The following is a 14,844-nucleotide window of genomic DNA, read 5'->3' as shown; positions in this document are numbered from 1 at the left end:
TTATGAAATACACAGCCTAGTGGAGTCTACAGCCCAAATTCACTTACTTTGAGAATCCTCGGACGTGAACTGCAGGAATTAATGTGTTCAGATAGTCCAACTATGATTAAACACGTCTGGTCACTGATAGTCACAGAACGGGGGATATATGCCCAACATATATCGCAGGTAGATTTTCATGCTTTCTTATGTGGTTAGCGAAGCGAGCTGGGGGTGGAAGTGTTCATACTTACTGGCGAAAGTAGCCTCGTCTATTTTGTCAACATTTTGACCTGCAGGGGCTTTTTAAATATCTACCACTAGAGGACGAAACACTAGCCTACGATGTAACACTAGCCTACATTGGACCACTACAACCTACAACCCCCCTGGCGCGGTGTATTTAATAGTCTGGATGTTTTTGCATGATGGCTCATACCAGTGATGATGGCATTCTCTTGAATTTCAAAAATGAATATTTTATATATTTGGCCAGCCTGCTACAATTACATTTTAATTCCATTAGGCTATTATATTGTAGATTTGCCGGACATCTATGCCACGTTAAGTCACTTTATGTTGATGTCGATGTGTTGAAGCCTATTAACGGAGTAGGCTAGTAGTCTATAGAGCCAGGGACAGTGAGATGTGTATTTCTCAAGTTCATTGGGACACACACACAACCCCACACACACACTGAGTATTTAGAATACAAGTGCATTGTTTTCCCTCCTCTTAATAAGTGACACCCATAGAACAGAACACAGGGACAATTCACAAAGTCAGGAAATTCAATTAGTATATTTTTCACATTCACAGAATCACAGAACTCATGATCGTGCCTCAAAAACAAAACGGGTTGGGACGTCCTGTCGTTTTGCAGACCCGGGTGAGAAGGTTCCGGACCCAGGCGTGGGTCTGGGGGACGGCCGGTCCCGCTGCCCTCCGGTCCGAACCATCGATCTGCAGACACCTCAGAGAGGTTTGACCCGCAGACTTCATCAACGGAACAGGAGAGCAGAGACGGCGCCACCCAGACACACGCAGGGGAACCTGGGGGTCCTCACAAGGGTTAGGACCACAACTCAACCATGTTTTCAGATTTGAGGCTCAAGTACATGTATAATAATCATGAACACTGACACACACACAACTGAACAAACTTGGTGACGACACATGCTTGGGAAGTCAGTCACGGGTAGCCTAGTACAAACCACCACATCTTGAACACTTAGTGTCCGAGTGATGAATTTGCTTAGAGGCTAAAACGTTAACGGGAGTCCTGTATCCTAGCGTCAGGCCGACGCCCCTTTGGCTGCTCTTCATGATGATCATCCTTATGCCCTTCGGCTGTGGTGTTGCCGTCGCCGAGGCTTGTGGGTACTGTAGTCCCGACGGTGACTGGGGCGGCGCCGGTGGGAGTGGCGACGCTCCGGGTGGCGTTCCCGTCGCTCCGGGTGGCGTTCCCATCGCTCCGGGTGGCGTTCCCGTCGTTCTGGATGGCGTTCCCATCGCTCCGGGTGGCGTTCCCGTCGTTCTGGATGGCGTTCCCCTCGCTCCGGGTGGCGTTCCCGTCGTTCTGGATGGCGTTCCCGAGGCTCGGCGCCGTCGAGTTGAAGTCCGCCTGGCCGGGAAACGGACGAGAGGAGACGCGGCGGTCGTAAGACGTCGACTGAAAAACGTTCTCTCTTATGTGTGTGACATTAGTCCGGATGATATCTCCTGTTCTACGTGTGTGTGTGTGTGGGCTCACAGTGCAGTTGCAGATGTTCTTGCGGTAGGTTGCTCTGATGGCGGCCTCCACGTAAGGGTATTGGAGGAAACTGTACGGCAGAACGATGTGGAACGTCAGACGACCACACCTGAGAGAGACAAGAGAAGAGGAGGAGGGACAGAGAGAGAGAGAGAGAAAGAAAGAAAGAGGGAGACCGAGGGAGAGACAGGAAGAGAGAGAGACAGGAAGAGAGAGAGAGAGACAAGGAGAGAGAGAGAAAGAAAGAGGGAGAACGAGAGAGAGAGAGAGTATGAGAGAGAGAGTGTTGAGAGTATGCATAGTCTTGCGTAGCCAGACCTATCTTCTCCACACTTGGTTTACGCTGTGCCAGCGCTGGAGGAAGGTCTGTCTGGACTCATTACCATTCGGGGATAAGGGGCGCAGTATTTCTTTAAACCAATCACATTCGTCATGGGCAGAGCTGTTGCTTTACATAATCAGATTGGGCGGGAAAAATCTTCCGCCGCCACTGATTGGACGGTAATAAACTAATGACGAGGCTTACAACCTACATCCGGCGAGTCATTTTACACAACTTCACACACTAGCGACATCTGCAAAAGACTCCAGAAAGACCTTTGATTGACCTTTGAAAAAGACCGTTGACCTGATGAACGCGGTCAAGAGCGAGCGAAGCGGCGCCCGGCTCCTCCTACCTGTCGTAGACCAGGAAGTCGTCCTTGTCCCCGTCCAGGGCTTCCCAGACATCGTCCTGGAAGGGGGTCTGCTGGTAGACTGACACCCCGGGGGGCGCCCGGCGCCTCAGCTCCCAGTACATGGCTCTGGACTGGGCGGCCCGCTCGTTCACCACCAGGAACGCCACGCCCGTCAGGTTGTCACGCTGCAGCCGCTCGCGCAGGCCCCCGAGCCTACGTGCACACACACATATATATACACACGCACACGCACACACGTATGCACACATACACACACACAATTCCACACAAACACACGTACGCACACACATGCACACACATCCACACGAACACAGGTATGCACCCATCCACACATCCACACGCATACACACACATCCACCCACACACAGGCACACACACATACAGAATCATGCATCTTTAACTATTATTGACCGGTTGCAAATCAATTACACAACGCTGCTCTCTGCCAAACCAATAACTGATAATTACCTATAGTTCAATTCAACGTCATCCCAATAGCACAAACATCTCTGGGATCTTACTTGGAGGCCTGAACGAGGCAGAAGTGTCAGCTGGCCTTCAGCAGCGCCACCACGACCACATCTCCCAGAAGCCCCTTCATGGGGGCCTGTCCCTGGACCGCCCAGTAGGGGGCAGCCTTGCAGATCCTGGAGGCGTCGTTGTCGCCCTCGAGGAAGAGCCCCGACCCCCAGAGCAGCCCGGGCAGGGCGGCGGACAGCCACAGCGCCAGGAGACTCCGCATCGTAGCTCGACGTTCACCTGAGGAACACCCGGGAGTCATCAACCAACTTACCTTCAGATCCACTTTAAAAACCAAAGAAAAAAAAACCAAAGAAGCTAAATGGTCATGTTCAAAGTCGCACAAACACACGCCTCCACTAGGGACCGCACGCTGTAGATGAATAGCCTAGCACGGTAAAAGATGCAATATATCATTGAATATGAACACCCCATTGATAGTACATGCCATACAGTAGGCTGACCTCTTCACTTTAAGCTCCTTCTCTGGCAGACCCTCATAAACAGTGTTGTTGTCGCCGGTGTTTTAAAGACCCAGTTTCAACAACCCTGTAGCTCTGCCCCCTACAAACAGAGAGGGCCAATCTGGAGAGGGTTCAGGGGATTGGGAAACCAGACTTCTCTCGCAGGTCAATACAGAGACCCCCACACACACCCCGAGGTTATTCAACTCTGCTTTTAGGTAGAATTAGTAGGCCTGTGCAACACTTTTCCTCAAAGTACACATACTGGAGATGTAATCACGTGAACCATGTTGTGTACCCCTTACCTGGTCAGCTGCGTGTGGAATGGGCTCTGCAGCTCCACTACCTCCTGAAAGTCACTTGGCATCTTTATTTCCTGTCTTATATGATTGGCTTAAGTGATTAATCAGGTGTGCGGAAGACCCAGCGCACACCTGATTAATCACTTAATGATTAAGTCTTAATCCAATTAAATCTTAATCCAATCATATTGGACAGGAAATAAAGAAGCCAATTCTGCGTTCCGAATTGCATACTACCCTACTCTATAGTATGCCAAAACAGGATGTAGTATGTCCCAATACATAGTATGCCACATGCAGGATGGCAAAAATACCAGGATGTCCTACTACATCCGGTCATATTTTACAGTATGCAAGCCAGCAGGCTTTTCTGGCTATTCTGACCCACAATCCTGTGCGCAGCGGAAATGTGTGTCACATGTGCAAGTTGTGACAGCTTTAGACGAATGGACGAATGTTATGACAAGGTAGCATGTCCCAATTGGATGCCAAGGCTACTGCTTGCAAAGTACATACTTTCTAAGGGCAGCTGTAGTAGGTACTGGTAGTAAGAAGTAGAAGTATGCGATTCGGAACGCAGCCCAAGTGACTTTCAGGAAGTAGTGAAGCTGGTGCACAGAGGCCTGTGACTGTAAACGCGTTACGCTGCGTCACGTGACCTTATTGATCAGTTTTGATCGGGTCAGGGTTCAAGCTGCGCTGGACAGAGGCAGGTCAAACGTATGGCAAACTCAACGCAGGCCTATCCCAGGTGGGCATAACAGCCAGACTGATTCTCATCTTTCAATAAACTGGAATGAAATAAAAGCTCAATGATGAGCTCTTGGACTGTTGTGTGTGTGGAGGTCACGGTACTGAGGTTCTGGTGTGTGTGTGTGGAGGTACTGAAGACAAACACAGCGCAGGTGAGCGTGGTACTTTGATCAGGTCAAGGTGCAGGCTGGGAGAAAATGTACGCCTGGTCGGAAACACTATATCTCACTCACGCACACACATACTCACACACACTCACTCACTCACAGACACGCGCGCATGCAAGCAAGCAAGCACGCACGCACACAAACACACACGCACACACACTCCAGACCCAGCTATTTCACATCTTTCTTTATTCTTTCTTTCTTTTAAAATTCTTCAATTTTAATGAGGATATTCTGGACACGGTACATTCCAAACCTTGTTAAGTGTGTGGAGATGGATGGAGAGAGATGGGGGGGGGGGGGGGGGCGGGGGGCAGTCTGTATGACTGAACAGACCACCCCATCTGTGTGTTATTGACTGAACAGACCACCCCATCTGTGTTAATGACTGGACAGACCACCCCATCTGAACAGACCACCCCATCTGTGTGTTAATGACTGAACAGACCACCCCATCTGTGTGTTAATGACTGAACAGACCACCCCATCTGTGTGTTAATGACTGACCAGGCCACCCCATCTGTGTTAATGACTGACCAGGCCACTCCATCTGTGTGTTAATGACTGAACAGACCACCCCATCCGTGTGTTAATGACTGACCAGGCCACCCCATCTGTGTGTTAATGACTGAACAGACCACCCCATCCGTGTGTTAATGACTGACCAGGCCACCCCATCCGTGTGTTAATGACTGACCAGGCCACCCCATCTGTGTGTTAATGACTGAACAGACCACCCCATCTGTGTGTTAATGACTGAACAGACATGACCCAACAGACCCTGGGTTCAGCAAGACCACTATTACACAGCAGCCAAACCAACCCTCAACTGTGAAATCCAACTCCTGAAATCACATCCAACTGGTCAGGGGTCAGGTGCTAAAGATGGGGTCCCTTCAAGTTGACCTACATGGAAAGGTGCCACACTGAGGCCAGACTGGCTTCTTCAACGCATCCGTCTGTCTTGCTTCTATCGGCTAAGGAGACAACAGGTAAATTACCAAAGAAGCAACAAATCATCTCCATCATGAGTCCACAGGGATGGGAAGGTTGTGGTGTTGGATCGCCTCCATGTTCAAATCTGACAGCACTTTGAAGCGTGATCTGGCCAACATGCTGTTCACTCACATAATCAGTCCGTAACTCTTTCTGAAATATATCCTGGAAGCTCTCCACGAACGGTGAGCACTAGTAAGACACAAATCAACCGGCCACCACGCGTGCAAACGTCCCTGTGAATCCCTCCTCCTGTTGTTCGTATTAGCCAAGCGGTTCGTATTCCGCCAGGGCTGTTTACGCTGTCCCAGCGTCCCGTGCGTTCAAATGAAAACCCACATTCAAAGTTCATCCCGGAGGAGCTGAAGTCTCTCGACCGGTCTGCCGGTCAGCCCGCCCCGAGACCGTCGGTGTTGAAGTCCCTGTTTCCGCCTAACGTGCCGGTAGCAGGCGTGAGGAGGAGGAGGAGGAGGAGTTAGCGTCGTGGACCCTCGGGGAAGGGGGGGGGGGTTGGATCAAGACATGACCCCCAGCAGCTCGTGGCCGTGCACGGCGTCCTCGTCGGCGTCGGGGTGGCAGGCGGTCATGAGGCCCAGGCCCAGCTCCGCCAGCTCCTCGCAGCTCATCGCCGCCGCCACCATGATCTTGGCGTCCAGGCGGTTGCACAGCGTCCGGTAGGAGGGCAGCGGGTAGCCCATCTCGCGCAGGAACTCGTAGCCCTTGGTGCCGACGGCGCAGCGGATCTTGCGCGCCCTCATCACGGTCTCCGGCGACCAGACGGCGCGGCGCGAGCGGCGGGTCAGCGACAGCGCACGGATCTGGTCCTCGTAAAGGAAGTTCTGAAGGCCCTTCTCCATCTTGTCCAGCCTGTGCAGGCGCTTCTTCATCTCCTCCGCCTGGAAACATGGCAGAGATCAGGTCATTTTTCACAATAAGAGCGTCTCAAACTATTTTCCCCCCGAATCAGAATTCCTTTTATTTAGACAGTATTTGCATACGAGGAAAGCGACTTGGCGTGGCGGTGCACAAAAAAAGACACAAAAAAAAAGAACACACACAAGAAGATATCAACAATATTTAAAGCAAGTGTACATATATTGAAACAAATGTATACATAAGGTAGGAAATGCTGGTGGCGCATTGTGTGTGTGTACTAACATCAGTGTACTAGCATCAGTGTACTAGCAGTGTACTAGCATCAGTGTACTAGCAGTGTACTATCATCAGCGTACTAGCAGTGTACTATCATCAGTGTACTAACATCAGTGTACTAGCAGTGTACTATCATCAGTGTACTAACATCAGTGTACTAGCAGTGTACTATCATCAGCGTACTAGCAGTGTACTATCATCAGCGTACTAGCAGTGTACTATCATCAGTGTACTAACATCAGTGTACTAGCATCAGTGTACTAGCATCAGTGTACTAGCAGTGTACTATCATCAGTGTACTAGCATCAGTGTACTAGCATCAGTGTACTAGCATCAGTGTACTAGCATCAGTGTACTAGCAGTGTACTAGCATCAGTGTACTAGCATCAGTGTACTAGCATCAGTGTACTAGCATCAGTGTACTAGCATCAGTGTACTAGCATCAGTGTACCTCTCTCTGCAGCCGGGCTGTGTTCTGCATCTCTTGCTGCAGCTGTCTCCTGTAGGCCAGACACCGTCCACAGGGCTGGTCCAGCTCCTCCCTCTCCGCCTCCCCGCCCTCCATCCCGGGCAGCGGCTGGCGCCGGGCGTACCCGTGGTCGCCCACGTTCAGGTCTCTGTCCACTGGGAGCACGGGACGGAGAGAGCAGGCAGCAGGGGTGCACGTTAGTTCTCTCTTTCTCTCTGTCACACACACACACACACACACACACACACACACACACACACACACACCGGCCAATATGTACAATAACCCTTTGAAAGTTTAACCACAAGACACACAATCCTCCCATTTGACACTGATTATTGGTGCAGTGAGAGACGTGATTAAGAAATCATATATCCACTAATATTCCCACCTGGCTCTGGTTTGAGTGGCAGCAGGATCTGGGGGATGGTGATTGGATACGGCGGGTCTCTCACACTGAATAAAGTGGGAATTGCGTTGGGTTTCAACTTCTTCCCCCCTGCTGGCGACCTGGCGATCTCCTCGAACTGGCTCAGCTCAAAATGGTCCTGCAAGGTTCGAGCACACGGGGTTACAATCTGATCGGGTGGAAATCACGCAAGGAAGGAACTACCTGCACAGCTGGGAACTGACTCTGTGGAAGTTACTGTCTGTTCGATTATAGGCTCTGTGCACCAGCTCCGCTACTTCCTGAAAGGAAGTGGGCATCTTTATTTCCTGTCCTATACTATTGGATTAAGTGATTGATCAGGGGTGCGCTGGGTGTGCCGCACACCTGATGAATCACTTAATCAATCAATCAATCACCTGATCAATCACTTAATCAATCAATCACCTGATCAATCACTTAATCCAATAGTATAGGACAGGAAATAAAGAGGCCCACTTCCTTTCAGGAAGTAGTGGAGCTGGTGCACAGAGCCTATTAGGAGCAAGTCATCATAGCATGGCTAGATAACTAACATTAGTGGTTTTAGTCGTAGGGAACTGGGTTGTTAAAAGTTACCGTTAGTCACCCATCCCATACAATGTCTTGAACTTGCCTGACAGAGTCTTGAATGTGGAGTAGGAACAAAGTCCCTCCGGCAGTTCACCAGCCATCTCTTCTTCCTAGAGGGGTCTTTGGGGAAGCGGAACAGCTGTTTCCCTATGGTGGTCGAGTTGGAACAGTTAGGCGCAGAACACCCTCCCATCACTCAGCTGTTAGACTCAGACTAGTACAGGAAGAACTTTTCACAACCCAGTTTAGGAAACCTTCAGTGGAAACATGAACTCATTGGGATAATATATTATAGTGCATTAATGTGCCCCCTGAAACTAAGTTAGGTTAAAGGAGTTATATATCACAACATTTGCAATGCGTTTCTGACTTTGTTTGAGCCAAAATGGCGCACTTGTCCTCAACGGTTGAGCTTAGTGACGCGATGAGCGCGTCCTGTCCGTGTGCTGCCTGTTCACAATATTTGTTTTCAAGAGGAAATGGCTGATATTAAATGACTAATCTAACCAACCCTGGTATTGATTATCAAAATATATACTCAGTTACTATGATCTGAACACGACAGATTGAAGAATGTGATAAACTACACAGCAACGTTTGTATTTTGAAACAGGCAATCGATCTGTTGCAATTGGGGGGCCTTCACGCTTTGGTGACGTCACGTCTGAGGACCCGAACGGGAGCACGCTGGAATGTTTACGTCTCAGTCATTCTTCACTCCAAACTCGCATTTGACCACTAAAAGATTCATCTAGCGAGCTAAAATAGAGCAAATAAATAAGGCAAGGTTTGAAACGAATCCTACAAAACCACAGTTGTTGCACAGAATGCCCTTTGCATTGTGTGAACATTATTATACTAGCTAACTAGCGCATCATAGCATGTGATTTATATCTAGATGTCTCTGTACTGCATGTAATTAGAAGTTAGTTGCAAAAAAAACTCGCATTGTTTGAAATCGTCGGCCGAGGTACCGTTAGGTGAGATAACGAAGGTATAAAGGCCCCTGGTAAACCTTAAACATTCAGATGGATCCAGCCATGATCCCTGTGATCGACGTGCAGAACGACAACTTCAAGGAGCTGTGGCCCTCGATGGTCCTGGCCATGAAGACCTCCTCCTTCATCGCGGTGGATACGGTGAGAGACATGAACAGCTACGAGGAGCTGCTTAGAAAAGTGATTAAATCAGATCATAACACTTTACGTCATTCTCTTCCTGTATTTTTTTTAGGAACTGAGTGGCCTTGGACACAGAAAAGCTCTAATGGCAGAGTGAGTAGGACCTTAGGCTGATTTTCTTTTTAATTAATAGAATGTCACTCTAATCAATCAATCAATCAAAGCTAATCACTTACAGCTCTGTGTATACCTAATGTTTATTTGTCTCAACATGAGATTGTTTAACAATCTCAAGTGCTTACCAATCTCAAGTGCTTTATACATAAAATGAATTATTATTATTATTAAATGTGTTCTATCCAGCTGAGGTATCTCAGACTGCATTGTGCATCATGGCGTTGTTTGTGTTCATATCAGGTCCATAGAAGACCGTTATAAAGCCATCCTCAATGCCGCCCGCTCTCGCTCCATCCTGTCCCTTGGCATCGCGTGCTACAAGAAGATGGACGGCAAGGTGCATCCTCCTCACCCTTCCTCCATCCTACTCGCGCTTACACACGATACATCTTTAGATAAATAAATGGGGCGGCTGTGGCTCAGAAGGTGGTGCGAGTCTTCCAATGATCGTAAGGTTGGCGGTTCGAATCCCGGCTCCTTCACTTTGTCGAAGTGTCCTTGGGCAAGACACAACTCCCAATTGCTCCCAATGAGCAGGCTAGCACCTTGCATGGCAGTTGCCGCCAGTGGTGTGTGTATGTATGTGTGTGTGATGTGTGTGTGTGAATGAGAGACCATTGCAAAAAGCTTTGGATAAAAGCGCTAAAGAATTGCACTCCATTTACCATCATCCATCTACCACTCTGCAACACAGTGCAATGCATTATGGTCAAGCGAGTCATTTTTCCCATGTCAGTGTCATACTGACCAATCAGCTATGTGTTTCCAGGCAGATGACACGTACCTGGTGCAGGTGTTCAACCTGACGCTGCTCTGCTCAGAGGAGTACGTCATCGAGCCGATGTCGGTGCAGTTTTTGGTGCAACACGGCTTTGACTTCAACAAGCAGTACGCACAGGGAGTCCCTTACTACAAGGGCAACGACAAGGTCAGTGGCATTCGATTTATACAGCGCCATTCATACAAATCAATGCTTTACATAAAAGGAGATGGATAAAAACATAAACCATATAAACACAGTGAGAACAGATTTAAAGGAAACAAAGTAAAATAATTACAAATGTGTAAAATAGAATAAAAACTATAAAACCAGAATAGAAATGAAGAACACTAAGATATTAAAACAAGTAAATCTACGTGGTAAACGCAATGTTAAGAAGGTATGTTTTAAGATCTCGCTTAAACATGACCACGGCCTCAGACATTCTCGGGTCATCTAGAGTGTTTCGAAAAGGTAAAACCACCGTTGTTGGGATTTTTCCACATGCCACAGAACACGCCTTGTTAAGCCATGTTCTGAAATGGATGTCTTCTCTCCAGGGAGGCCCCCCGCACGGCACCGACATCCGCTTCCTGTTTGTGGAGATGCTGCGCGCCCGCAGGCCTCTGGTTCTCCACAACGGCCTGATCGACATGGTCTTCCTCTACCAGTGCTTCTACGCCCACCTGCCAGACAAGCTGGGCACCTTCACGGCGGACCTGTCCGAGATGTTCCCGGCCGGCGTCTACGACACCAAGTACGCCACGGAGTACGAGCTCCGTTACCCCGCCTCCTACCTGGAGTACGCCTACAAGAAATGGTTAGTCCCCTGAGAAGTGAAGATGATCAGGATTCAACTGGACTAAGCTCGAAAACCGGCCCCAAAATGTTCGCCCCGATGTAAAAATCAGAATAAATGTTTGTGATTCTGATTCTTACATCGGGGCAAACATTTTAGGGCTAGTTGTAGTGCTTCGTCCAGTTGAATCCTAACTATTTGTTAGCTTAGCCTAGTCTATGTCTTGGAAACATGGCCTCTCTGACCTCTGGCTATCTGGCTGAACTGATTCAAGTTCGGGCGACATCTAGAACCCTGAGGTCCTCCTCCGAGACTCTTTTAATAGTCCCTAGATCGAGACTTAAGACCAAGGGTGACCAAGCTTTTGCGGTGGCTGGCCCAAAGCTCTGGAACAGCCTCCCTCCACACATTAGACACGCACAGAACCTAGGGCTCTTTAAGTCTCAGCTTAAGACTCACTTGTTTGCACTGGCTTTTGAGGCCTGATAGCCTACATCCCCTGTCCTGTTTTGTGTCCTGTCCTTTTATTGTTCTGTGATTATGTGCACTTTATTCTGTTTTTTGTTTTAGTTTATTTTATATATTGTACAGCACTTTGGTGCAACTTTGGTTGATTTTAAACGTGCTTTATAAATAAAGTTGACCTTGCCCTTGACCTCTGACCCATGGGTCTCAGAGCACACGGCGCTGGTCGCCTCATTTGACAGTGTTCTTCTCCCCTCAGTAAGCTGGACAACAGCCGGAGCGTGGAGGCGGGAGGCGCCGGTTCCGAGGGGGAGCGCGTGCTCCTGGAGTTCTGCAACTACTCGGGAAAACTGTCCAGCTACGTGGACTACAGGCAGTGCTTGGCGGGGGGCGGCCAGGAGGAGTCGCTGACCGTCTGCCAGCGTTACTCTGTGAGTAGCACGCTAGCTAGCCCACCCTGGCTTCTCTGTGAGTAGCACGCTAGCTAGCCCACCCTGGCTTCTCTGTGAGTAGCACACTAGCTAGCCCACCCTGGCTTCTCTGTGAGTAGCACGCTAGCTAGTCCACCCTGGCTTCTCTGAGTAGCACACTAGCTAGCCCACCCTGGCTTCTCTGTGAGTAGCACACTAGCTAGCCCACCCTGGCTTCTCTGTGAGTAGCACGCTAGCTAGTCCACCCTGGCTTCTCTGAGTAGCACACTAGCTAGCCCAGCCAGGCTTCTCTGTGAGTAGCACACTAGCTAGCCCACCCTGGCTTCTCTGTGAGTAGCACACTAGCTAGCCCACCCTGGTTTCTCTGTGAGTAGCACACTAGCTAGCCCACCCTAGTTTCTCTGTGAGTAGCACACTAGCTAGCCCACCCTGGCTTCTCTGTGAGTAGCACACTAGCTAGCCCACCCTGGCTTCTCTGTGAGTAGCACACTAGCTAGCCCACCCTGGCTTCTCTGAGTAGCACACTAGCTAGCCCAGCCAGGCTTCTCTGAGTAGCACACTAGCTAGCCCACCCTGGCTTCTCTGTGAGTAGCACACTAGCTAGCCCACCCTGGCTTCTCTGTGAGTAGCATGCTAGCTAGCCCACCCTGGCCTCTCTGTGAGTAGCACACTAGCTAGCCCACCCTGGCTTCTCTGTGAGGAGCACGCTAGCTAGCCCACCCTGGCCTCTCTGTGAGTAGCACACTAGCTAGCCCACCCTGGCTTCTCTGTGAGGAGCACGCTAGCTAGCCCACCCTGGCCTCTCTGTGAGTAGCACACTAGCTAGCCCACCCTGGCTTCTCTGTGAGGAGCACGCTAGCTAGCCCACCCTGGCCTCTCTGTGAGTAGCACACTAGCTAGCCCACCCTGGCTTCTCTGTGAGTAGCACACTAGCTAGCCCACCCTGGCTTCTCTGTGAGTAGCACACTAGCTAGCCCACCCTGGCTTCTCTGAGTAGCACACTAGCTAGCCCACCCTGGCTTCTCTGTGAGTAGCACACTAGCTAGCCCACCCTGGCTTCTCTGTGAGTAGCACGCTAGCTAGCCCACCCTGGCTTCTCTGTGAGTAGCACACTAGCTAGCCCACCCTGGCTTCTCTGTGAGTAGCACACTAGCTAGCCCACCCTGGCTTCTCTGTGAGTAGCACACTAGCTAGCCCACCCTGGCTTCTCTCTGAGTAGCACGCTAGCTAGCCCTCTGCTGAAGACGGCTCACTCTCTTTTTATACTATTTGATATTTTTGATCATACATTTGTTAAGTATTTATCTATTTTTTCTCGTATGTTTTTCTAGTGAAACGGTTGTTAATATCCAACTCTTATGTAGGTTTTTGGCCAGCTCTCTCTCACTAAAAGGATTCTAAAACTCGTCTGATTGCGTGCCGTGTCGTTGGTCCCGTGTTTCCGCAGGCCTACGGCTGGTGTCCCAACGGCTCCCAGTGCGCCCTGTCACACGACACGGACCTCATCATCCAGCAGGACGAGAAGAGCGAGAAGAGCAAAGAGGACAAGCGCAAGAAGAGGAAGAGGAAGAGGAAGCAGAAGGACGGACGTCAGGCGGAGGAGGGACCCGCGGGGACGGGGACGGGGGCAGACATCTCTGAAGGCGCCCCTGTGAACAAGATGTCGTATATGGAGCTGGAGGCCAAGGAGCCGAAGCCGGACCAGAACCAGGACCAGAACCAGGACCCGGCCCCGGGGGCGACCGCTCCAGACCCGGACCCGGAAACGAGGTGTCTTCCCGGGACCGAGCCAGCCGCCGGAGCGGCCGGAGCGCCGCCGGTCAAGGAGCGCCACAGCGACGCCGACGACATGAAGATGAAGACAGACGCCGCGGTCGGGGTGGGGAACGGGGCGCCGGCGGAACCTCCGGCCGCACCGGACGCCGCCGCCGGCAAAACCGAGGCCACGAAGAAGAAGTTGGAGGGAGGAACCCACCGCGCGGGCTTCGACGCCTTCATGACCGGGTACATCTTCGCGCACGCCAGCGCCCTGGCGGAGGGGGGGGTCGAGGGGTCCGCCGCGGCGGAGGGGGGGGGCAAGGGGGCCGCCGCGCGCCCGTCCTGGCTGCCCAACTGCCTCAACAAGGTGTACCTCAGCGGCAAGTCGGTCCCTCTCAACATCGTCAAGAGCAGCTTCTCCCGCTCCTCCAAGGCTCACACACACAAGATGGAGATGGTGTGGGGGAAAGGGCCACCAGCGGCTCAACACGACTGAACGCCTTCAGTGTTCAAAGTCAATTGTATTTTGTTTCAGACACATTGGTATACTGATGTATTTGAATGGTATACTGATGTATTTGAATAATACATGATGAATTTTCAATAAAAGCCTGTGTTAATCAGATGTGTTTTTATATCCCAGAGGAGGATAGGTGGGTGCTAGCCCTGCGGTCAGAGGGCCAGCTATGGACAGGTCAAGGATTTTAATCACAGGTACGTCATGGTAAAAAAGAAAGATGGTATGTTCTCTGGATGTTAGGCGGATGCTGATTTCACAAGCCCATGTTATTATGGATGGTCTACCTGCGGTTCAGTCCATCTACCTGCCTAGCGACGGTCATTTGTTGTCCCACAGTTTGGAGGAGGGGCTTTGGAGGGAGGGTCGGGAATTTTTTGTTGCATTTTTTAAAAATCATTCACATTTTTCTAACAGGAAATCACAAACCTACGGAAGCATTAGGGCCAACAACTGAGTTTATTATTTTTTTAAGCTTCCGAGTTTAAAGTCAGAATTTCTGAGAAAAAAAGTCAGAAATAACTTCTGAGATTAAAGTCACAATTTCTGAGAAAAAAAAGCAAG

The 14,844-nt window shown here is 50.2% G+C and overlaps 3 protein-coding genes across 6 annotated transcripts; 1 reads left to right on the top strand and 2 right to left on the bottom strand.

Annotated features, from left to right (window-relative positions):
• Window positions 1–764: 764 nt before the first annotated feature.
• selenop2 (selenoprotein P2) lies at window positions 765–3,525 on the bottom strand. 4 transcript variants are annotated; one of them, XM_084457967.1, is made up of 5 exons: window positions 3,414–3,525; window positions 2,952–3,189; window positions 2,410–2,622; window positions 1,733–1,841; window positions 765–1,603 (listed from the first exon to the last, which is right to left on the bottom strand). In XM_084457967.1, exons 2-5 carry the CDS (start codon window positions 3,170–3,172, stop codon window positions 1,250–1,252), a joined length of 897 nt encoding a protein of 298 aa, XP_084314093.1. In that variant the 5' UTR covers window positions 3,173–3,189; window positions 3,414–3,525; the 3' UTR covers window positions 765–1,249. The 4 variants fall into 4 exon arrangements, with proteins under 4 accessions (XP_084314093.1, XP_084314091.1, XP_084314094.1 ...); XM_084457965.1 differs by having other exon boundaries at window positions 3,294–3,448; XM_084457968.1 differs by having other exon boundaries at window positions 3,398–3,448.
• A 2,621-nt stretch (window positions 3,526–6,146) lies between these two features.
• Window positions 6,147–8,445, bottom strand: LOC311325604 (THAP domain-containing protein 1; the record flags this gene model as incomplete). The annotated part of the gene is made up of 4 exons (XM_084458325.1): window positions 6,147–6,527; window positions 7,235–7,407; window positions 7,644–7,800; window positions 8,296–8,445. 4 exons carry the CDS (start codon window positions 8,443–8,445, stop codon window positions 6,147–6,149), a joined length of 861 nt encoding a protein of 286 aa, XP_084314451.1.
• Window positions 8,446–8,929: 484 nt separating this feature from the next.
• toe1 (target of EGR1, exonuclease) lies at window positions 8,930–14,369 on the top strand. The gene is made up of 7 exons (XM_084457960.1): window positions 8,930–9,391; window positions 9,486–9,526; window positions 9,791–9,887; window positions 10,320–10,478; window positions 10,871–11,130; window positions 11,834–12,005; window positions 13,453–14,369. Exons 1-7 carry the CDS (start codon window positions 9,281–9,283, stop codon window positions 14,257–14,259), a joined length of 1,647 nt encoding a protein of 548 aa, XP_084314086.1. The 5' UTR covers window positions 8,930–9,280; the 3' UTR covers window positions 14,260–14,369.
• Window positions 14,370–14,844: the final 475 nt, after the last annotated feature.

The sequence above is a fragment of the Borostomias antarcticus genome (assembly GCF_949987555.1).
Source record: "Borostomias antarcticus genome assembly, chromosome: 24".
Classification (NCBI taxonomy): domain Eukaryota; kingdom Metazoa; phylum Chordata; class Actinopteri; order Stomiiformes; family Stomiidae; genus Borostomias; species Borostomias antarcticus.
Note: the sequence above shows the minus strand (reverse complement) of the source record. Positions and strands in the feature narration are given on the sequence as shown.

What these genes read in the sequence shown, in the direction of transcription:
- toe1 (XM_084457960.1), top strand. Translation starts at nt 9,281, where the DNA reads ATGGATCCAGCCATGATCCCTGTGATCGACGTGCAGAACGACAACTTC. An exon ending in ACAAGAAGATGGACGGCAAG is followed by an intron (nt 9,888 to 10,319) that starts GTGCATCCTCCT and finishes ATGTGTTTCCAG; the next exon opens with GCAGATGACACGTACCTGGT. An exon ending in GAGTACGCCTACAAGAAATG is followed by an intron (nt 11,131 to 11,833) that starts GTTAGTCCCCTG and finishes TTCTCCCCTCAG; the next exon opens with TAAGCTGGACAACAGCCGGA.